The 25,606-nt window shown below is 36.7% G+C and overlaps 1 protein-coding gene and 2 long non-coding RNA genes across 3 annotated transcripts in view; 2 read left to right on the top strand and 1 right to left on the bottom strand.

Annotated features, from left to right (window-relative positions):
• Positions 1 to 5,221, top strand: part of LOC102806004 (teneurin-4-like) — a gene marked incomplete at its 5' end in the record, with an annotated part of 33,002 nt that extends 27,781 nt beyond the window's left edge. The window contains 6 exons of the mRNA XM_085508468.1: positions 13 to 265; positions 419 to 592; positions 741 to 817; positions 1,229 to 1,379; positions 1,925 to 2,002; positions 2,849 to 5,221. Coding sequence (XP_085364594.1) covers positions 13 to 265; positions 419 to 592; positions 741 to 817; positions 1,229 to 1,379; positions 1,925 to 2,002; positions 2,849 to 4,882 — 2,767 coding nt within the window. The remainder of the gene's footprint in view (positions 1 to 12; positions 266 to 418; positions 593 to 740; positions 818 to 1,228; positions 1,380 to 1,924; positions 2,003 to 2,848) is intronic.
• A 6,853-nt stretch (positions 5,222 to 12,074) lies between these two features.
• LOC102804664 (uncharacterized) lies at positions 12,075 to 14,510 on the top strand. The gene is made up of 3 exons (XR_013420513.2): positions 12,075 to 12,186; positions 13,741 to 13,908; positions 14,339 to 14,510. It is a non-coding gene; the product is annotated as an uncharacterized LOC102804664 (long non-coding RNA).
• Positions 14,511 to 21,999: 7,489 nt separating this feature from the next.
• LOC102804776 (uncharacterized) lies at positions 22,000 to 23,920 on the bottom strand. The gene is made up of 5 exons (XR_438295.2): positions 23,883 to 23,920; positions 23,528 to 23,589; positions 23,072 to 23,173; positions 22,588 to 22,656; positions 22,000 to 22,466 (listed from the first exon to the last, which is right to left on the bottom strand). It is a non-coding gene; the product is annotated as an uncharacterized LOC102804776 (long non-coding RNA).
• Positions 23,921 to 25,606: the final 1,686 nt, after the last annotated feature.

Below are 25,606 nucleotides of genomic sequence, written 5' to 3'. Positions count from 1 at the left end.
TTCGATTCCTAGGTATGATGAAAGTGGACGTGTGTTTGCTCAGTACGACAATCTGGGTCGACGTGAACTTTATGGTAACTTTCAAGGTACTACTTCGTCAACAAAAACGACTTACAGTTCTATGAATCGAAAGCAAAGTATTGAGACAGAGGTTTTATCCGGACAAGTGAGACAGATATTTAAGACAGTCAACGGCATTGCCAAGGAAATTCTCAGTAACTTGCAGGATGGTTCTTCTGTAACTACATCTGCTGATGGAACAAAGGTGAAAGTTGTACATTCATTTGTTCATTCTTATAAACGTTCATTCATTATTTGTATTATCCATGTTTGTTTCTTCGTTCATTCGTTGGTTTGTTTGTCCGTTGCTCCAAATACGTGGATGGACTTGCTTTATGCCTTGAATAATGTGTTGCAGGTCACTAAAATCAAATCACCTCATCCAGTATGGGGTACACAGATATCTCAAGTGGCATCAACTAAGACAACATTACCATCGGGCCTTGAGAAGCGTTTGGATGTCGATCACTTTGCCTCACAGCTAGATCCAGATGACCCGCTGTCTGTGATGACAATGGGCAAACACATTAAGGTAACTGTTCTCATTCATAGATTCACAGAACAAGTTCTATCGTATTATGCAGAAAGGGTAATGTTCCGGGAAAACAAAGTTACGCAATATATATATATATATCAAACCAAGGATCCTGACATGATATTTCTTTTTTTATGTGTTACAGATAAATGGGGAGGAAATTTCGACATCTGAATACAGGCGAGCCGACAGAACGTCGACCATTACTGTGGGAAACGATGTGTAAGTCTTTATATAGAATACTTGTATACGATGTGACAATGATAATAACCACAAATAAACAGTGCTGTAATTGTATGTGAGGCACAAACTTTTGATGAAAATCCCGATTCGGGAGACCGGATCTCTCAAAACCCTCACCCTTCGAAATAGATTTACAAGAAAAACGCATCCCTTATATATAATGTATATGTAAATTCAAAATCATGGTAAAATAGATCTAGCATTGCCAAGTATCGCACATAATATCAACACAGCAAAAGTACGATCGATTAGATTCCTTAAAATGTCAAAAAGTTAACCCTTGCCCGTTTAATTTAATAAACATAATTTATAGACCCCTTAGTTTCCACCAGTGACCCCCCCCCCCCGGTATAGTATGAGCTTAAACTAATAATGGAATTATCTACACAGAATACGGAGATCTGTAAACGACGTGTATGGTAGGGAGATAATAATACAGAGACCGTCTATGGGCCTAGCTGATATAGTATTGCAATATAATGGAACTTCGTCTGAAGTGAAAGTAAAAGTGGTGGATGATCTATGGCAAACCTATGAATATGTATCCTTTTATCGCGTAGTTATCTTTTTAGTTCATATTGATTGTCCGTCGTCATCCATCACTAGCAGGATATCTCTAATTGCTAGTTTTAGCGAATATTGTTGTCATTTTTGGTAAAAAAAAATATATTGTTGACTTCCTCTTGAAAACTACGTGCTCAATTGTTTTGACACTTGGTATGTATTTGTAAGCCGGCGATACCAACTGCATTTGCCATGGCAACAATCATATAAACTGTTATAGTGTGATATGTCAAGAAATTGTGATATCAATTACCATGACAAATAGCTAAAATCTCATTGTACGCCACATTGTCAACTTTGGTTTGAGGAAGACAGACTACTAAGACAGCAAAGGTTTTTCTAGAAAAACTGGTATTATTACGACTCAATGGTTGTTTATTAAAACATCCTGAACCAATATATTTCCAGTGAATTGGATTGACTTTTGTGCGACTGTGTGAGAAAAAATATATATAAACTAAGAAACAGAGTTTGCATGATACTTGTATATAACTTTGTTTTCCGTAACTAACTGTATATTAGGATATTTTCGGGAATATCCTAAGTGAAGCTAGAAGTTCAGGATTTGAAACAAGATATGAGTACGCAGGACGAGATAAGGTGTGATTGAAAATGTTAACAAATGTTTGACATGAAGTTACGCAATGCTGGGTTATATTACAGTGCTTTCAGAAAGCCATTTCCAGCCTGAGTATTGACGGTTTATAAGTATAAAATGTTAATAAATGTGAAAACTGTCGTAGACCAATCAGACCGGTCATCGTGGCGGATGAATGCGCACCCTCAAATAGACGACAAAGTCTGCGCGTGCGCAGATGGCAATTTGGAACGCCGTGGAAGATCGTATTATTATAGCAAATGGTGCTGTTTCATTTGAATTTGAATGAAACGTTCGATACATTTTTCATAAACTACTTATAAAATATGGAAACGGCTTTTCTGAAAGCACTATATCAATAAATAGTATATAATCAGAGGTACATTACTTGGGGTTTGCAACTCGCATAGTACTGTATGGTGACATCATGTCAAGATCCCATTCAAGTCTCTTCTCGTAGATAGCGAGACTGAGGCTACGACCTTCTGACATGACGCATATCAATGTTCAAGGTTTGTAATGAAAAAAATAAACTTTTCTTGTCACTATCATAGTGAAAAATGTAATACATCGAAAATGTACAGAAAATATAGTTCTCGTAATCCGTCATATCGTGGGCAGCTATTTTGATCCACCTGGACATCCCAGTATCCTAGTTACCTCGGGCATGCGCATTCGCATTTTTTCTGAGTTGGAACGCTTATGCGAGAGCGAGATTGTGACGGGATCTTGGTATCATGTCACCGTAGTTACAAACCCCAAGTAATGTACCTCTGATATAATATACTAGTAATTTTAAACTGAGTTATTCTGGAAATAACAAGAATTATTGTTTATTTCATTCATAGCTTTCAAAGCTGGTTTTACCAAGTGGTCGGACCTATGAACTTCGATATGACGACCAGGGTAATCTGGCCAGCATCGCAATGCCGAGTGGATCTGAACATTTTCTGCGCACGCGCATACGTCCAAGAGCGCGAGACGAAATTTACCGATCACCGTTGTCATTACATTCAAGTTTCATGTCGACTTATAATTTGGACGGTGATTTGATACAAACACTTTACCCAACAACTGGTGACGTGTCACACTGGTATGATGACGCGTACAGACCAACAGCGGTATATTTTAATGACGTATACATTGAATTTGAATACAAGGACAACAGCGACCGTGTGACGTCAATGAACAGATACGACAAGTCAATCAAACAGACAGTGGTGAAATACGAGTATGATGGATTTCTACCAACGAGTGACACGATGATTGATTCCGATGAGGTCATCAGTAAATTTCAGTATACTTACAACAGTGAATTTTTATTGGAAAAAATTGATGCCTTTGTTTATGGTAGAACAACGACTCTGCAAATTCAATATGATCGATTTGGTGACTATACCAAGTACGGGTCATTTAATGTAGCAAAGGTATCACCAATGACCGAACAGATTACTGATTCGACGATTTCGTGTGACTATTCGCATGACCAACATGGCCGGCCAGCAGAGTTCAAGTGCCAGTTTGCGGAAAATGCAAATTTTGACGTTTTCCGATATAAGTTGCATTACAACAATGACTCCTTAATCACTGAAAGAATATACACGATTTTTATCAAAGGTGAACATGTAGAGAACAGGAATACGTACGTATATGATGTTGACGGCCAGCTATCCGCTGTCAAACAAAATGGCATGCTACTGGAAAGCTACGAGTATGACATAAATGGTAATCGGGTAGAATGGGGTGGAATTGGCGATGAACCACAACACAGCGCCATCTACGATGAAGCTGACATCATTAAACAACATGATACTATCGCTTACGTTTTTAGTGATGATGGGTTTCTAAATCGTAAAGGATCTACCGTTTTCACGTACAATGCAAGAGGTGAACTTGAAAGAGCATTCACACCTGGTTCATTTGATAGAAGATACAAGTACGATGCACTCAGTCGACGAATTCAAATGACGGATGTGGAAAGTGGGGACAGCGCCCGCTACGTTTATGGGAATCCTGGCAACGTTTTACAGGTTACTCATGTTATACACGGAGAGGATGACACACTTGTTACTCTATATTATAACCAACTGGGTCACTTATTTTCCATGGTAACAGATGATGTAACATATTACGTCATGTGTGATCACTTAGGTACTCCTTTAGTTGTGGTTGACTCAAGCGGAAGACTACACAAGTTAATTCGGCGCGATGCGTATGGTGCAATTCTGTTTGATTCTAACCCGGACTTCTTTCTTCCCATTGGCTATGCAGGGGGTATTTATGATCACATGACGCAGCTGACTAGGTTCCATTATCGTGATTACGACGCTACCATTGGTAGATGGACTGCACGTGACCCTAGTTTCTACAGCAGCCAACAACCTAATCTGTATCAGTATGTGTTTAATGACCCAATAAATCTACGCGATCCACTTGGTTTGGCATGCATTGGAGCAAGTTTTTATAATGGTTGGGGTGGCGGAGCCGAATTCTGTTTCGACCACACTGGTGCCTCAGTGTGTGTTGAAGGGGGTGCCGGTGTCGGTGGCTTCTCGCATGAGCTGAATTCTGGAGGACCGAAGAAGGGCCTGAGTGTTGGAGTGTTTGCCGAAGGAGGTATCAGTATCCCTGGGGTGATGAGTCATTCATTTGGTGGCAGTTATGATTTAATCAACCCGATCGACTGGGATGAAGGAAAGATTAACCCGTGCATGAAGACAGACTGGGATGTCAATTATAAACGGAGCTACGGCCCAACAAGTGTTAAATGTGGCACCGGTGGGTGCGATGTGGGCACAGCCCTTAAACCCGAAGGGGTTTCTAAAAACCCCAAATTACAAAAAGGGTTCAAAGCGGGAGCAAAAGTGTGTTATGGCCGATAAAGTGTTATTGTTTTAACAGATATATCCTATATTATATTGGCAAATCCGTGCGATTAAACCGCGTTTATCCTCTATATCTTCGTAAACAACAAAATAGTGTGATAATTGCTTATGTTGCCACACTATTCAATAAGTACCCCCCCCCCCATAATCTGATCGGTATATATAAGCAGATCGAGCTAAGGACATGGCTCTTGTAGGGTTATTGGGATTTTTTCTGGTAGCAAACGCCCTCACTGATTATTATTAGTTTAGAATCCGTGATCTTACAGTTCTAGGTCATATACCAGTTAGTAACAAGGCATATATTAAATAAATGTAATAAATGCATTCATCATACATCTTCTATTGTTCGAATTATGTTTTGTTAACACTCGTACATTCACTTAAGATAGAAGCCTACTTATAAATGATAACACCAAGAATTTATTCATCTTGCAATAAATTGTACTCCAGGTCAATGAAGGATATTGACTTGTTCACTGAGTGGTCACCAGCGTAATTTTCGAGAAGTTACTTTTGATAGTATTATAACGCCTTTACCACATGTTCCTATGTTATGTCATATCTCAAATTGTAGGCTGGTGACATGGGCTGAAAAAAAACCATATATTGTTAATGATGGGGTAATTGTTATTGTTGTGAATTATTTCAAAATTCTGGGTTTTAAAAAGTGTAAAAAAATGCATGTTTTCTTTAATATTGTGTTCTTTATGGAATTGGTCTAAAAATCGAAATTTTTGAAAATGTTAGGGCAAGTTTCCCACACAAAAAATGCCACTGTGAGCACATGAAAGAATACTATTTTATTGTGCTATGGGACATGAGCTTCATGATTGTACATAATAGACCAATGAACATTGTCCTGCGATTTATGACCAATTTCTCAACAATTATGAGTAGGCTTCTACCTTAAAAAGAATATGCAAACTACCTTGTCAGGAATCAGACCATCGAGAGGCAAATCGCTGAGGAACTGATTTTGACCGCAGATTAAAACATTGTCGATTCTGTGAACGGTGTCGATAGAATCGCTAGAATTCATTGGCCAAGAAGGTTTGTAGCATTTGCTTAGTGACAATACAGATCTCGTGTCAAATGATGATATGGGATACACATGTTTACCCACCCTTCAAGGCATCAAGTCTTTCTGCTCACTCCATCGATAGAATATGTGACATGTTGGACTTGACATCCCTGTCCTACATATCTTTGTAAAACAGTGGGATAGTGTTAACATCAGAGGGTCTCTCGTCTTGAAGAGTTGGGTTGATCAGGTTGTTATGAAAGATACATTATACATAACAATGGGTAAAGGGAGCATCATAAGGGAGATGAAATCATTTTCTCAATTGCTGACAACAGATTCTATGATGTCATACTTTACCCATAATCCTTTGCTTTAAAATCAAGATGGCTGATTACATAATACTGATGAAAAGTTGAATATCTAGGGAATGAAAAGTGATATAAAAAAACTGTAAATTGCATTATCTTACATTTGTGAAGCTTTTTCTTGAGGGATGTTGTTTGGCTTGATGTTTCCTTTAAATTTAGTAGCATGTTTTATTTGTTTGATGTTCATAGGCCACATGGCCCTGGGGCATGTAGATAATGTCAGGGTGTGGAAGCTACTGTGGATAGGTACTCTACTTGCATAACATGTTCTCTCTACAATCACAGATCATTTTCGAGACATCATCGTAGACTTGGAACTCTTATAGTTGTTTTAACGTAGATGGTGTCAGTTGCCACCCTAACAGCTTCCATTGAAATTGATAAGGTGTAGACAAGCAATGTAGAATTAGATACATAATAAAATGTAAGGTTGTTGCCAAGGAGCACCAGTCACGTGTGCTGACGTAAACCAGACCCTGAATTTTCTCCAAACAGAAAGTTGTAACATGTTGTTTTTATTAAACTTTAATGTTATGAGAATGTATTTTTGTGTGTCAGTATATGACAGTATATGACAGGTAATGTAACTGGGGGTGGCAGATGTTAACAATGATTTTCGTGTAGCATTGTTTGTGTAGACCACCTTTCTGTATAACGGCGAGGTTGTAGAGGCATCGTTTGATAACAAAATTATAAATTGTAGTCCAAAGTCCAAAGGTAGATTGATCTCAAAGCAGACGCTCTCCAATTGCAATCAAATTAGTACAGACAGGATTTCATATAGGCTCTTTATTTTTTTTTAAGTCTGCAAAATGTCATTTTTTGTAACAAAATAAGGTCAAATCGACAGTTGTGCTTATTCTTGAACATGCACTTATACCTGAGATTCCATATAGACTAACTTATTGGCGATATATATATATATATATATATATATATATATATATATATATATATATATATATATATATATATATATATATATATATATATATATATATATATATATATATATATATATATATATATATATATATATCGCACATAAGAGTATGGTCAAAAGAAAAACGTTTGGCTTTCTTAAATATGCATGCTCTAAATTAATTCACAAAATACGCACTCATAAATTGTTCAGCATTTGTCAACAACCAATCACAAGACTGGTTACGAACCACATCGAGGTCACGACTCGGTTAGCCTTGCTCAACTGGTTCGTAACCAGTCTTGTGATTGGTAAATAATTATACTCATGAGGAATTTGTCAGATCTTGAATGACGAATGATGTCAACATGTCTGAGTTTGAGAATATTACGTTCGACGAGATATCGGATGCAATTGACAATCTCTTCCATTGGAAAAGCAGCAGGGTTTTATCCGGAGGGGGGGGGGCATTACATAGAACTTGCCTAATGGGGACGTGCCCCTGAAATGGATTTCGTTTTTTTGGATTTTAGGTATAAGTACTACAGTATCGATCCTATTTCTGGTCAAAATAGCTATAAATATCGGTAATATTATTCCGATTTGGTATACTTATTTAAGTGACAGAGGTGTTTCTATGGCCAAAATACATATTTTAATACATCAATGTACAATGCAACTGTTGGCTTACATGTGCTTCTATTGGAGATGCTCTTCTAATAGAGCAAATACGGTAACTGTTTTATTTGGAATAAACAGTTATGTCAGAAATGGTACTTTGGTATAAATATGGGTGTAGATTTTGCCACTATCCAAGTATAAAAATTGTCACACTTTTGAGCACTCGGGGCGCCTCCATACCCAGCTATGTGTCAACTGCCTCCCCTGGGGGCTTGATCTGCTGAACATTTCAAATATGCCGGTGAAGCACTACACATATTGATAGTACTTCTGATGTCTTCAATGTTAACTTCATCACAAATTTACGTAGTTTCACCGGGGAAATAACAAATTTGTTATACTGTCATGTCATGTCTGAAATTCTTGAGTATATAATGCGAGAACGATGTGATGAACGTGTGTTATCTAGGCGTTAGCAAAGCTTTCGATGGAGTAAATCGTTTGAGCTTATTCAAGATAATCAATTTTCTGTAAATAACGGAGTTATCCCCACTGCTTTCCACTATATATAATGGATGACTTGAGCAAATGTCGCGAGAAGTGCAACAAATGTCGTATTATTGTAGCTTCCATGGTTAACCACCTTATGATTTGGCATATATGAGCCCGCCTATACCTGCGTAGCATGCGGTATCTGTATGTGAGGCGTACGGATTAGATTATGACACTATGTATAAACAGAAGAAATCAGGTTGCATGTACATTTCACGTAAATCTCACCTCACTGTTGATAAAATTCTACCAGTATATATAAGTGGTAAATGGTGGTTATGTATTGAGTGATATCTTCACAGATCACATTATTCGTCAAATTCTCAAACTGTTTATTCGATGTGAAATGACTCTTATTGCGCATATTCTGTTGCAACATGTATTGGTCTCACCTCGTGTTTTGTATTTTGTCTACGGGAGAATGTAGTGTTCGCGAGATGTGTGTAAATAATGACACTCTCGAGACTCTCAATCGTAACCAAACGTACATATTTTACGGGAGACTTCAGAACAGTGACAAACAGATTTTGAAAATTGAGTTTGGTTCAGATGTACATCTTATATGAAAGTTTCACATATTGTAGAGAAATGATATGTACATTTATCTCTACACTTTAGTTCCATCAATTCTATAATAGTAGTTTAAATATAAGTCACATCAAACGCTGGTTTTGGCATTCTTGTGCGGGGGAATCGTTACTTTTACATTACAGAAATGAAATACAAACATAATAATTGCATGTAAATGACAATATCCGAAAACAAAACAAAATATGACGATTTGTGAAATGGGGGAGGGGGCATGGCTCGTTCGTCCCCCTTAATCCGACCATCTTCGTGTTAAGTCAATATGTATATTATTTACATTGCTTTCAGCGTTTCACCATCAATGATTTGCATTCTGCGTGTGGCCGCACATTATCGGTACTTTTGGTATGTACTCAAGGACAACTATGAACAATAGTATTTTAATTTGTACATTTATTAATAATATTAAATGACTCGAATTGATGTGTTTTGCTTTGCTCAAGATCATGATCACCAATAATTACACGCTCGAAAAATCAATGACAATGCATTGATTGTGAATGAAAGCGTACACAGAATTAACAATCAGTGCAGAATAATAAACGATATTGGGCACGTGACACGATATACCAACATATTGTAAATCGACTTTGTTTACATTATGACAAACATCGAAAGGCGAATAAACTAATAATAAATTAGGCAAAGGGTGCTTTCAAGGCATGTTATCCAAGTAAGGTATCATCGATAATGCTTCACGCGTAGAATGTAGGTAAATTAATAGTTATTGTAAATGGGTTACTTCACTGTGTTGATTGTTGATTTTGTTTAAAGGGGCACTTCCATTTAAGCATAATCTCACAACAAACAAGAAATTTACGTTCTATATTAAAATAACGATGGATAACAAAAGATAGATTAACTTTGTAAACAACATGAACAATAGTGTCCCATGATTCTTTGGTGCAATCCAAGGGATTGAGCGAACGTCAATGAGGTGGAAAGACGTATTAAAGCGTTGATCTGTTCCACAAACAATATAAAACACATAATTCGAACACACGATCACTTTACTGATCGCCACTACAAACAGATTCGCTACCTGTCACATAAATTCGTAGTTCGAAATAACATGCTGTAAATACCACCCACCACGACTAGATGGTAATTCACATGTCGAATCTCGGACATCACAAACAAAGTATATAGCTATATGGCCAAAGCTTAAATGTCCACCATGCAGAAACAAGAAATAAGTCGAATTAATCAATTTTACATGCAAACAAATAGATAGAAAAATATTTCATCATGAGACACATGATCATTGAAATCGCCCCGCCACTGCAAACTAGTTAATCCGGCAAAAAAACCAAAATGACTAAAAACTCTGATATCTTGCTTGCTCAATGACGCGCATTCCTATCCTAATTATTTGCGTGACATATACACAGGTATGATTTGCCGCATTAAACATTTGTATTGTTAATAAAATACAAACTTGAAGGACACCAATCATAATAATGTTCTACTCTATCACGCATCTGTAGCATATAAATACATGGCCACATTTGTAGCGTGTTGTTCAGTATCTTAACTGGTATTTTGAAGTAATTGGCGATAACCCCCACAGGTAAGCATAATCTACATTGGCTTCTACAGAATATTAGCGAGTTTTGGCATATTCTCATTCTTCTTAAAAATCGATATCATTTCTTATCTACAGTTATGAATTAGGTAATGTTACCGTCATGTTTTACTTTGATTCGAATATGCATTAGACATTTGTTTCGAACTGGAGACATTGTATTTATATCGGAGATAACACTAGAAAGATTGTTTTCTTAAATTACATTACACATTCCGTCTTCTGGGGTGTCCGTACAATTTGTTTTTCTCACACAAATGTTTTTAGTATTACAAATAACTAAAATTTCGAATTTCGAGAAGTAGAATGTGATTATAACATCACTAATGTGTGGACAGTAGATTCAATGCACGTAGAATATTCATGCCTCTAAATAGCTTATAATCAATTTCCCTATTACATTAACACCCGGCATTCTTTTCAGCAATTTACAACTTACTATTAATACCTTAGTACTGATTGCAGAAAACAAACTAGCCCGATTCGAAGGCAGAGAAGATACTGTAAAGGGTTAATTATTTACTGGGTTTTAATTTTGCTTATTTCGCTGAATGGAAAATGCGTTAAAAATTAAAACCCAGTGAATATGTGAAATTTAGCATAAGACACGTTATCTTAATTTTAAAACCGTGAATTTAAAACCCATTTAATATGCGTGAAATGGTAAATCAGCGAAAGTTAAACGCAGTAAAAATTACTCCGTTGTGGGGAAATTGTTTTAATCTGTTTAGAAGCAGGCTTTTTCTATTCACAGTGTTGATACTCTGGTAGACAGTCAGGTTGTATATTAAATTAGAATAGCCTCACATCACCTCATAACTCAGTTTAAATAAAAATTATCAAGTGCAAAATATATGTTTAATCATGTTTTCATCAAAAAGTTTATAATATTTAATATGGAGATGTGTCTACAATATTTTATGATTATGAAGCAGATGAGCGTTATACTTTTAACCAGCTACTTAAAAACTGATCTATTTCATGTTTAGAATTGAGAAATTGAATTCTATTTATTCAATCATGTATAATCTTTTCATGCGGAAACCAACGACTATTTACTGTCACTTAATCATGAATTCATTGATAAAATTGTTGCTTCACAGTGAACTCACTTTCCGGTTTCCAACTAAACAGAGAGAATATATTTGCCATGTACAATTTTTAATGATAAGTTGCTTCTTACGTTTTTCGAGATGCAATGGTTTTATGTATACATGTAATGTACCTCGTATTATGAATATTCAGATGATGGTTGTGTCACGTGATATGTTTGCTCATGCGCGTTATAAAATGCGCCATTAACTTCGTTTTAATCGAAGTTAGTATTCTTCAAATATATGTAACAAATACGTCATTGCGCGTAAATATGTGCAATTATTTGAAAATACTGAAAATTCAGAAAATACTGTAGTCGATTGGTGAATGTTTTGTATGTGAAACAACTTAGAAGGAGAAGTTGCTGACATAATCGATTAGAAAGTCACGTGCACCAGGAATCCACTGAATGGTCTAGTTTTTTTTTTTCAGAGGTCGGTCATAGGAATAAAGTGAAGTCTTCTTTTGTTTTGTTCTCATTCAGCGTCATGAAGTTTCTGTGTCTGTTGTTGATGGTATGTGTTCTCGAAGAACGTGTCAACGGTGAGTAAATAATGCGTGCCTATACTAAGACTACACGAATCGCCAAACAAATGCCGCTGAAATGAGTGCATTGGTATTTCGGTAGAATACAACCTTTGAGACGGATGTAGGGGCCGTTATCAACAACATTTTAAAAGGCGGTAGTCGTTGCGCTGCGCATGTGCGACATTTGTGTTGATAATTTCCCATTAATTTTCCCATAAACCATTGCGCTCTTCTAATATAAATCACAAGTATGAGGTTTGACCTGGGCGCGACTTGCACTATTTACCGCCGGTGACTTTTTCGACACCTTCCAGTCACCTGAAAATTCCTAATTAAAGTTTGGTAACGTCTCAGTTTGTACTCGTTGATCTGCCTAACAGTCAAAGTTGCCATCCTATGTTTATATGAGACCAATATATCTTGCGCATGCGTAGCGCGACGACTACCGCCCTTTAAATACGGGAATGAACTAGCGCTGACATTTACGTAAACTCTGCAATAACCTAGTTCTAACATTCACGTTAACTCGGGCTCCTTAAGTTTAGGGCCGGGGAGGGGTAACTCCATGGCATGGGAGAATTTCTCATCCTAAACAAAATCATACATTTTTAAAACTGTTGTAAAATTAATTGTAACATGTTTATGTACATTTATCTGGTATTATTACTCACATTATTGCACCTCGCACCATATTCCGAAATATATGAAGGTGTCCACTTTACTATATTCGACCAAAAGGGGTATGAGGTTTGCTGTTTGAACACTATTCATATATTTTACCTCTTCAAAAATACATTTGCCAAGCAATTATTAAACACGCTGCTAAGCCTAGTTCATTCACGGATCCAAGTAAAAACATAAAGTTGATAAATTAGGGTCACATGATTTCATTTAGCATTTTATAAAATACTCAAATTATCGATAATTTGATTGAAAAAAAGCAAACATATAAACCATATAAGCCAACCGATAACAAAATTCGGCTGAATTCGTCGTTTTTGTGTGGAAAAATCTCTCAAATACGAACACCTAATTACACGAAGAACATAGAACACTTTCCCGGGGTATTTGAAACCGAAATTGTCATTTAACTGTAAGGCCGTCGCTGATTGGCTGCTGAGCTGGAATAACAATTTTTTGGTTATTATATTAATATATATTATTACGCCCAACGGATCGTATTTCTGTGAAAGATTGGCATTTTGTCCTAATTTGTAGGAATCTGAAAAACGCGTTTCACAACTTGTCTCTTGTTTAGTTTTATGCCGCATTCAAGATGGCGGCCCCCATATAGTAAATATAAATTATTTTATTATCATGCGTTCGCCAGCTGACTGTGATGGCGACGTACATAACGCGTGTAAAATACATTATTGTTTGTTTGTTTACACGTAATTTGAACACGAATCCGAAGGACGCATACCACTCAATTTCCATGAACAATAATAGCTTTAGTTGAATTTCCAATATATTGTATGGAGTGAATGTAACAGTATTGTTAGAAACGATGAAAAATCTTTGTTATATAATCTATCTTAATTTATTAATTAATTGTAATTTTATTCACAGGTGATATTCAGTATAAAATGAATGTAAACCTTGATTTAGACAGTGGTGACTGTGATGGAGCCTTGCAAATCATCAGTGGGATCACAGTACCCTCGCCTGCTGGATGTGTATGCGATTGGCAGTCTTGTACTGTGGGACAAGGAAGTTGTCCGCCTTGCTGTCAACTTTGTACGTATTATTTGACTTGTAAACAGTATATCGATATTTGCCAGTATTTATTAAAATACCAATATTTCGTGTTATGTGCTTGCTTAATGTTCGCGTTTGAAATTGCATTTCTATGCGATTGTTTACACGTGCCAAGAGTGTATAGAGTCGAATACTTTAGATAATTACTAGTAGAGTTACGACACGAACGTTCGGTGATGTCTTGTTGTATTTACGAATGATCATTGTATTATTGCGGCGCAATATATTGGATTTGCTGTGTAACAGCATCTTAATCTGATACGGCTCCATCTAATACGCTTTGCTGTGAAGGGAATAACATCAAAGAATAAATGTCTTAGATTCCATAACAAATTAGCCACGTACAAACATGAAGTAATCTTGTTAAAAGACATTACAATCTGATATTATATTATATATTTTATTCCAGGTGGCACCTGTTAGGAACAGACATTGAAGTGAATATATCTGCGTATCAGGGTATTTGGTGTCGTCAATGTACATAATCGATCATGGATAATCAGAGTCTAGTAGCAATTATAGTAAAATTATATATTGAATAAAGTAAAGAGGGGAAGTGGTTGTGGTTGAAAATATGATACTTGTGTAGTCATTCTCAATATCTTATGTCGAATAAGCTTAACGTATAACGTATAGGGTTTATTGAACAACAAATCGCAGTATTTATAACTTTACGAATATTAATAGTATTAGTCCTAGTGTGGGTTCAGAATACATCGGTGGATTATATTATGCCTGATGATTCCTTGGTATCACTATTTCATTTAGTGAGAATTGCTACACTCTTCAAGAGTGAGAACAGTTTCATAACATTATATTTCTCAATATAAACCGGCTTATACTCGATATCGCTCATTGTCGAAAATGGAGGAATACGGACAAGTACAACGGTTGTCTGTATTTGTATAAGAAGCATAATCATTCGAGTTCATATCTTTGGGGCCTTACCCATCTAATGATGTAGTTGGTATGTGTTTAGATTAGGCTGTCATTTCACCATGAAGCCTCCGTGCCAATAAAGCATATAATCTGTATAGAGTCAATGATTTAGTTCCAACTATAGAACCAACGACGCTCCGTATGTACACGTATGCGTAACCACTAGTGGTAAATCATATGCTGCGAATAATAACCTCGATATTACAAAAGTTTTCTCAGATGTTGTAGTTATTATTGGCAACACTTCTGGTCATTTAGAATTCTATAAAACATTGAAAACCAGCAAAATCGATGTGTATCCTTAGCCATACATTAGTATGGCTGGACTGTGAGTTATTTCGTACCATTTGACAAAGAGAACAGTTTTGCCTTTAACTTTCTAATCGATACCAGGCCACCAAGTATGTACTCCTGTGAGGAATTTCATTTTTACTACAGTAACTCTAAAGTGATCAAGACGGAATTCATTCTTCACTTTCTGTTGCAACTTTAATGAACAATCGCTCGGATACCCCAGTTAGCCCTTGTCTACTTCTTATGTGTGGTTACAATTCTCCAATCACTTTTCTGGCCAAACCAATCAGCGTGAAATGTGACAACATTATATTGATAGTTTTTCGAGCTCGCTGATAATAATTATGGTTGTTGAATGTTGAACACTTGTTATGGTTTCTTATTTTAATCACTTCTGGTACATTCAGCATCAAAAAACCTTGAAAGCATCCGTTTATATATCAATTAACTAACCAGCTGAAAATAAGACATCTTTCAACGATTGAATCTCGTGGTCCGCTCAACAGTTTGTTCAGGGGTTGAACTAACATCGCTAGATTTGGAATTAACCATAGTTAGTCAATAATCCGAGAAGCAATCTTAACTGTTGTACATTCTGTGATATTGGTGCTTTAGCAATAGCTGTTATCTCTTTCGATGTGGTATGGACTCCTAGAGCATCAATCACAGATCCCATCTATTCGTCATTTGGTTTCATAAACTTGCACTTCATTTTATTCAGCTGCAAACCACGGTCTTGCATTAAATTTGTAGTACGTTTAGATTAACCGTGTGTTCATGCTTACCAGTTATCGGACTTGTATACCTATGAAGACGTATATGTTTATTACTTGTCATGTATTGTCTTTATTTTTCACCAAGAGTATCTGTTGATACGCATGAGTGAGATCTAATTGTATGACCATTGAGTGTTACGAACATATCTTTAGGACTTGGTAAATAATTGATCAACCTGTAAGACTGAATCAACAGTCATGTTATAATCGCCATATATTCTAATATTTGACACATTCATTATTTGAACTGCCAAATAATTATAGATAACCTTTTCTCAAATATTCAATCTCGGTACATGCCTCGGCTTGAAAACCTTAGGTACCGCATCGCTAATTTTATATGACATTCTATTGTTGGTACACTTGGTACTGCTCTTAATAAACCATCAATAACATAAAATACTTTATAGAAGGCCAGTCTACTCTTTTTACTGTAGACAATCAATCTCTATCAAACAAGATCGGAACAGACCCATGGATTACTACAGGTGCCTGACGTTCTGACTGTTTATTGTACTGTACAATTACAATTGTTTCACCTGAAAGTTTAATGCCTTTCCTGTTTATGCTGTCCAACTGCACTCAACTTTTCGTCCCGCGTAATTGAAATAGACGTACCAGTATCCAATTCAATTCAAGAATTGCCTCATTTACTTTTGAATATACTAACATTTGAGATTGAGGATTTATTCTGGTGGACCAATATAAAATTCTGAAAACGAATCGTTTTTTTTTTTTTTTTTTTTTTTTTTTGGTTCACTGTCAGAATGTTCCAGGTTTTCATGCGAAACACATCTCATATGAGATTTACGTTTATTTACCAGACTTGGATTATGTGGAATAAATAGTACGTGGGTTAGAGTAATGACACATTACTGCAAATAACGAGATATTACAGCGAAAGCATGGCCTAGTATCAGACTTCGGTGTATACAATGTATTTACATCAGAGGGTGGTTGGGCGATTTTCAACTCGCAGGCGTATTTACTAGTATTATCAGTTTCATAACTTTGAGCCACTTCAAAAAGTTTCCTTTGAGTGACCGAGTTCCGCAGTTCCACAGACATAAATCACATAAAGCTTCATCCAGAGAAATGCCACAATGTTCAGCATAACGACTCAGTTCAGATAAAAATTTGACCACAGTCTCAAGCTGGATTCGACCATGGAATTCAATCTATCCAAAGCTTCATTAATGCGCTATAGCTTTTTGTAGCAGGCTTCACGGAGGAAAACAAATTTTGCAAAATTGTATACGTCTTTTCTCCAATAAAAATATAGCAACTGGCCTACCGTTATCTCCAACTTAAATTGTTCTTTCAGAGTAGGACAGCCACTTAATCTCTTCATTATAATATTATATTTTTTTCAGTTGATTTATGGTGTTACTTCACACGTTGGTCTTTGTCCAGCTTGCTACGCTAATTAAATGTATGAAGCCAGGGAAGAGAGCACCCCTCAAACTAACCATGTGATCAGACCTGTTGTTTATTCGGAACGGCTAATCTAGGGAAAGTTCGAGCTACTCATTACTATATAATATACAAGCTTATTGTAAACTCAATAATACTACTCCGTATATATGTTAATATTAGCATTGACAACTATTTAAGGTTAGTGCGCCCTCGCTGATTGGTCTCAAACGACGCCGCTAAATTGCATCGGTGATGGCGCAGTAAGAATCGCAGGTACTAGCATAGCGGTGGTTATGCCGGTAGGTACTAGTATACCCGAGTTCAAAATTCTACCTGGGTGAGCTTGAGTACCAAACAAAAAATGATCGACCCCTACCCGGAGTACGTCACAGACACTATGGGTGGTCAAGGTCTATGTCCAGTTACTATTCAGCGTCAAACAGATATCGCGAGATTTTGGGGACCGCATTATGTTGTGACGGAATAGAATATTAAATTGTCGTCATGCCATTATGAATAGAATGTATTACAGGCACGCAGGTTGGTGTACTACACTTCTTCAAATCTGTCATTAAATTTGTATATAATGTATGTATATGCCATGCAGCTTATGCTCACTACTGTTACCATAGTGACACTGCAGTATCAAGCAACATATGTTTCCCGCAAACTCATTGAACAAGGTTATCCTGTCGACAGCTGCGATTTGCGGAGTGCATAATTTAACTTTCAAACGGCACGTATGTTTGTGTCAGGTAGCGAGATAACAATTTTCAGAGAAAAAGGGCGTCACCCAAAATTTACGTCGCCATCCTTAAACGAAGATTGTCGGCGTAGTTATTCCCTGTGATAAAAGATGCCGAGAATGCGTTCCAAGACAACTGTGTAAACCATAGAAACGCGTTCGGCTCAAGCCGAGTTCGGCTCCAACAAACCTCCGGGGTTACACTTGGACTGTTATTTGGCGAGAGAAGCAATAGTTCAGCTCCAATAAAATGCTACCGTGTAAACCTCAGACCACAATCTAGCAGAACGAATCAATGATCAACAAACTTGCTGCCAGCGCATTGTGTACATATTGGATTACACAGCGACGCGTTCTCGCTCAACCTGCCGATGATACATATAGGGTCGTGTAGACTTTATCACAGGTTTTATTGTTTTTATAAACAAAATTAAAAAAAAAAAAAAAAAAAATACATAAAATACGAAATATTCACATCATTATTCACATAGTCTATGTTAATGTCACAAACAAAACATGACCCAGAAAAATAGAATTGCTCAGGGAAAAGAAAAAAAAAAATCTTTATATATTGTTCATACTTTCCATCCGCGGTCACCCGTTTCTTTCGCAATATAATTGGATTAACATCTCAGGAAACAAAAGACTGTATGCATGTCTAGGGATCAGTGTGGTGTGCACATAATTTAATTACTGTTATTTTTCGTAACAGGCGACTGAGATATTAATATTGTTTGCCATGGACGACAACGCAAGCTGTGACTTTGTGCAATCCAAATTGTACATACGTTGACAGTTAGTTTGTTAACAATCTATATTTGGCGATGAGATTGAAATGGATCTTATTTCTATAAAACATCTGCCACAATAAAAAATAATCAATTTTGTAACTGCTTTTTCCGCTGTAAATTGAGTCTGATTGTTACTTCTCGGTATACGATCATTAATGACATGAAAATCCGTATCAAAAACACAATATACATGTATTAGTACAAATCAACACGGATTCAACGGATATTTTATTAAAATTTCAATTTGAAGGCAACTGTCCATAAACAAAATGATCATCCTCGTATATTTGTGGATAGTTAACCGATTTAAAGGGCGGCAGTGGTCGCGCCGCGTCCTGTTCGATATGGGACTCAAAGCGTGGTATACAACCACAGGGAGCCCAGGAACTATAATCAACTGTAATACGCAGTCTCTATGAGCGCGGGGGGGGGGGGTATCGGCTGGTATCTAATGTAAGAAATAGACAAGGGATGAAGGCTCCAGCCAGCTCACATTTTTTAAACTCGAAAAAACTGATGAAAAAAATAAAAAATAAAATCTAAAAAAAATACCAGGCTGAAGAACATTAGTTGCTCCTTCGAATTTCGCCAAAGCCTTACCTACATTTTACCGATATCTGCAGAATAAATCAAGAAAACTACACAAATTGACTCCATTTAGGAATTCCTAACGGTTAGTCCGAACGCACGACACCGTTGGAGGCGTGGCCTGTTCAGCATTTGTCAACAACCAATCACAAGACTGGTTACGAACCAGTTGAGCAAGGCTAACCGAGTCGTGACCTCGATATGGTTCGTAACCAGTCTTGTGATGGGTTGTTGACAAATGCTGAACAGGCCACGCCTCCAACTGTGCCGTGCGTTCGGGCAAACCGTTAGGAATTCCTAAATGGAGTAAATTTGTGTAGTTTTCTTGATTTATTCTGCAGATATCGGCAAAATGTAGGTAGGGCTTTGGCGAAATTTTAAGAAGCAACTAATATTCTTCAACCTGGTATTTTTTTTATATTTTATTTTTCATTCTTTTCGTCTGTTTTTTCGAGTTTAAAAAATGTGAGCTGGCTGGAGCCTTCATCCCTTGTCTATTTCTTACATTAGATACCAGCCGATACCCCCCCCCCCCCCCCGCTCATAGAGACTGCGTATTACAGTTGATTATAGTTCCTGGGCTCCCTGTGTTAGTATACGCTGGAATGTAGGGAAGAATCGGGGAAACCCAGAAATTCCATTTTTTTAGTTAATATGTCACGAATAATTAGTGAGTGCTACCAAGAAACCGTGACGTGACGTCATTTCCTTTATTTTATTTTTTTTGACTTATCAACAAATATGTTGCTACAAATATTCCCCCGTAATATACAAATATGAGGATATACAACTGTTGTCAAATAATTCTTTCATTTCCGTGTGGTCAGAACTGTTAAATTAACTTTAAAATTAATACTGCATACAATTATTTTAAGAGTTGAAACGAATCATTTTGACAACAACGATGTTAGAGTAGAACCCACTCTTATATGGATAAATCTTGACGTCCGCTCTGATATGCATACGTTTTCCTGCTATATTATCATCACAATACTACATTATCACACATTTCGTGCATAAATGAAATAAACATGGACAAAATAATTCCATTTTGAAAAAATAAAGTGTTGTCTCGTGATATTCTTAATATTGTATATTTAGCATCAAAGGAGACTCGGAGCCGTTTCATTTTCTGAACATAAAGATATTTTAGAGTGGTGCATAGGAGTAGTGATATAGGATAAGCTTAAATACCAAACGGAAGAAGAAATCCGCCATTTAAGACTGCATATTGAGATAACCATGACACGTGTAACACTATACGAGTGAAACAGATAGTAAGGTCTGACCGTGGAAACGATAAATACTAGTACTACATACAACATCCTAATACATGTATGTAAGATAAGATAAGATAAGATATAAGAAGAAAACACTGCATATAGAGTAACATTTCCAAGTCAAAAAACAGGAAGGTCAAAATATAAAAACCAAAAAAAATAATGATCGGTGACATTCGTTGTAAACTGCATAACAATGTTGAGTTAACATTTCGTACAAAAGAAGAAGTAGGACCACAATATGAAACTATAAATACAACAATTGTGCCAAGTACACAAAACGAGAAGTGTACCATACAAATGCCTGACAGTTTATATTACTCGTAATATCCGCATAAGTGACCTACTCTGGGCGACTCGTTCTATGCTGACATTCGCTTTGAAGTTATACCCCGAATTTAAAAAGCCAACATTCTTTTTTGAAGGGGTTCTTGAAAATATCTTCGATCCTCTCCCGAATCTTGACAGTTTTCATTCATCATACTAATCACACAAATAACATTCGGTACGTACCATAAAATAACACATCGCTATACACTGTACTTTTCTTGAATTTTATTTCTAACATTGTAACAATACAAAGACGATTGCAATGTCTTGTGTGTATTTTTGAAATGATCCTCATTGAGCCAGGGTAACGTCTGAACAAAAAACATATTTGCACCATTTACTAGTAATACAATAATAAAATACGTCTTGATACATGGGCCTCGTCCTATATAGGGAAATATCGGGTCCGAAATCATTGGGGCTTTACATTGCCCAGTGTCACGTCCCTTATTCGTAGGTACCGTCATACCCCTATATAAGCAGTCATAAAATCAGCACGCATTTTCTATTTATTGTTATATTAATTATGTATTCCCTCCAGTATACATTATATTATTAATCTAGATCCGAACTTCAAAGGACAAAAACAAGTAATTACAAATAGCAAAATAACCGATTTACAAATATCAGTTTGTAAACAATCTGAGAATAATCGTATGTTTTCGACTGCGTTTCGAGATTCACTGTTACTTGGCCACAGTTACGCACGGCATTATGGGCGACGTGCTACAAAATGTAGGGTCAGAAATAAATTTCCTGCGAATTTACAAAAGAAAATCAAAACAGAATAGCAGTCATAGAACGTACAACTTATTTTAGTATTCAGTCCAAAACATCTTCGTCATAGAGATATCTATGAAGAGTATTTTATTATTGATTTTCTGAAAGTGGGTTTAACAAAGAGGTAGTACTTTTCTCCAAATATAGTCTTATTTTGTGTTCAACGGAAGAGTGCACACCCGGACAACGGGACGTTTAGTATAACAAAACCTTAAATTTAGGGCGTGGTGATATTGTGTACTGTTAAACTGCTTCATATTTGCAAAAGACAATTTTTCGCAAATCAGTGGAAATCACGAAATTTTTTAGCAGTGAAAATTTCTTCGATGTCTCACGACGCGAAGCTTCAATGACTTTCGCGAAATTTTGTCTTCAGGAATGCCATAAGTTTCACAAATCGCAAACATTTCTGGCAGTGAAAATTAAACGGTTTACAATATATTTTGAGGAAATACTTTAGGGTGTGAGAAGAAAAAAAGAAGAATCTAGTAAGTAAATGTCTTCATTCAAAGTCGCTGTAGTTTGTACTTGCAAGATTCTTTGGTTTCACGCTGGCAGTAGATCATCTTTACACAGATCATTTTCTAGCTGCTGGACACTGTAATATAAAGAGTCAAGTAAATTATTAAGTATCAATTAAAACTATTTGTAACAAAGGACTACACGACTGTGAATCAATATTTCACGTTTTTTATATGATATTGCCCCGCCTCGCTTACCTTATGGAAGAAGTGTTAACAGTGATAAAATGACGAGTGGTAACGCAACGTAGTGGCTCCCGGCAGAACCTGAATGGCAATGTGATAAAAAAAATTAGTATACATACAGTGAATTTCATGAAGACACGAATGTGTTTATATGAAATATTTATGAATGCTTTAAAAATTTCAAATGGTGGCTGGTTGGGAAAAAAATGACTAATTACAACGCATCCACGTGTGCTTAGTGCAATGAAAGCGTGTTCTTTGACGCGGAGGTCTTCCAGAGTTAATATTAATAAATTTCCATGAAAAAAACACACTGAAACAGTGATATTCATTGTGATATAAAGTTAGTTATATATGACATTGTATTTTTTTTTTAATTTTTCGCTGTAATATATGAATGGAAATGTATTTATTGTTCTCATCACTGATCAAAAATGTTTAACCCTGGACTGAGGCAATTTGTCACAACCGAAATACAAATTAAATTTCACAGTACCTTCGGTTGAATTCCCGCTCGCCATTGTCGTCTGCACTACCACCGTGTCATTATTTTGCTCTGTGGTACCTGGTTCAACGGTGGTAGTATTATTCTGTGCATCTGGAAAAAGATATAAGTACATGTATTAAATATGAGTCACACACTGTGCTGTGGTTGTTATGCTGTACATTCATTCCACGGATGTGTTCATCGCGGAAATATGACGACAGTATTTACGGCGCAACAGAATGTGGAAATGAAACTCTCCGATGTATGTAAGGGCCTCGGTCGCTTTTACTGTTGTCCCTTCTGTAATTTTGGTCGGACGCCAGTCGGTGTACGGATATTTCAACCAGATTGGTCTCAGACTCAATGTCGGTTTACTCTTGCACGGGACAACGACCAACGCCATTCCCCGAAAAAGAGATGCCCAAACTTAACAGAGGGACTGTGCCCAAATTTAACGGAACTTACTAGTGTTGCCGATTAGACATAATACCGTGAACACCATCAACATACAAAATAAAGTCTCTTTCCTGAAAAAAAAACAGCAAAGAGTGCCATATTATTGAATGAGAATTTAAGGGATTAATATTAAACTGTAGCGATCAAACTACTCCCACCCGCTGATTTTATATTTCTAATACGTGTGTTCGTTCGTTCAAAGGGCAACTATCAGCAAATAACTACTTGAAACAAAGGACAACTCATAATAAATTGATAAAACTGTATTGATCAACCCAACTATCGACGATTTGTCAGTTTTTAAAGAAATGGCGAGCAATGTTAGATACGGTGGTTTTGTGTTTTCCCACGGCGCCGAGCTTACCTCATCGTGTATTCTGCTCACGGATTGTGCTTCAGAAATGACTTTTGGTGCCAAATGAGGGCGTTTTTTATACACACGATTGTTACATCCTATTGGCTACTAGTTCCTGACGTATGCTTCCGATCTCAAATTGGTCATACTTTGACATGACGTCATTTTAAAACGCTTAATTCCGTTAAGTTGCAATGTTATTGTGATAAATATTATTTTGTTCATTTGGTTGTTTTGATTTCTGCAAGTTACTTGTTATGATATTGGTTCTGAATGCCTTGCGAGTCAAACCACTCGTTTGACGATGTTGAAGAGCGCCACATGTGGTGACATGTTTTGTCATTCTCGACACATCCACTGAACACGCGAATGGTGTCATTGGGGGCGTAACACATTGAAATATAAGATTTTAAATTTAAAATAGGAGTAGCAGATGTTAAAATATTATCATTTAAATTTAAAATATGAGAGGTAACTTTAAAATATGAGAAATGGACGATAAATATTTGTTATCATTCAGTGTACACTGTAAGTTTGAACATAACGAATTTGAGCATAACGCTCTTGTGAACATGATATGCAAATGCATTATAAACACTCCATATCAACCACTGTCTCCATTTTCTGCCCACCTAAATTTTCCGTGAACAACTGCAGCACATATTCATTTGTCTTCTTCTCTTTCCATCACGAAATATCCAGCAACCGTCTGTAACACTTCATCTCAAATGCTGGCAATTTCTTCGTGTACGGCACGCAATATGCCACCGAAAGGCCCGGGGGGGGGGGGGGGAATACATACACCTTGCCTAATGGGGACTTGCCCCTGAAATGGATCTCGTTTTTTGGATTTTAGGTATAAATATCGGTCTTATTTCTGGTCAAGATATACATATTCGTTCCTGCAGGGTTCCCCCACAGTATATGTTTCCCACATCGAAGGACCCTGCGGTTTTGAATCGCGAGTCACCATCATGTTGAACCATTTTATATGGCGGGTGACAATGCGTTGACACAATTTTCCAGTCCGGCTAGCAACAATAAAAAACGTACATGTTGGTCTGGTAACATTTTAGTGTTACTAACAGTAAGAACTGCTGATATTTTAGATTCTCACTCACTTCTCAGATCTAGATAAAATTCGTGATTAAAGAGACTAGACATTATTCAGACCTTCGTGGTCGTTTCCTTTTATTATACAGATTGATTTGATGTGCATGGAATGGAAATACGTGACTAATCTGTAATGCATGGCTATTTACTTTCTAACAGGCCCCGACAGATTAAGGCATTTTGGGGCGAATAAGGCTTTTTTTTTTTTTTTTCAAAAAGACGCTCTCTGATTCGATCTTTTCTGGCAAAGTTTTTAACTGGCTGCGGGTGAGCATCCCTCCTCCCTCCCGGAAAGGGGGAGGGTAGGAAATTTCAAACAATGACATTGATGAACTATACTCTAACTTCGGTACTAGGCAAGGCAATATCCGGCAGTATTTGCCGAGAGTTTTGGAGATTTGAAATAACAGGATCCTTAGAAACAATATTTGTCTAGTATCGATACATTAGTACCATTCTCTAGTATCGAACTGCATTTGGGAATAATTGGGCTACATGTGACCGTTATAACCATGGTCGTCATGTTCATCATCAAATAAGGGATGGGCCACTAGCAATTACGGGGAAAGCGATGTCAGACTGGAGAAAAACTGCGCAAATTATTGTTTCCTTCACTTCGT

The sequence above is a fragment of the Saccoglossus kowalevskii genome, chromosome 15 (genome assembly GCF_978046115.1).
Source record: "Saccoglossus kowalevskii chromosome 15, keSacKowa6.1, whole genome shotgun sequence".
Lineage (NCBI taxonomy): Eukaryota > Metazoa > Hemichordata > Enteropneusta > Harrimaniidae > Saccoglossus > Saccoglossus kowalevskii.
This window is presented reverse-complemented; position numbering and strand designations above follow the sequence as displayed.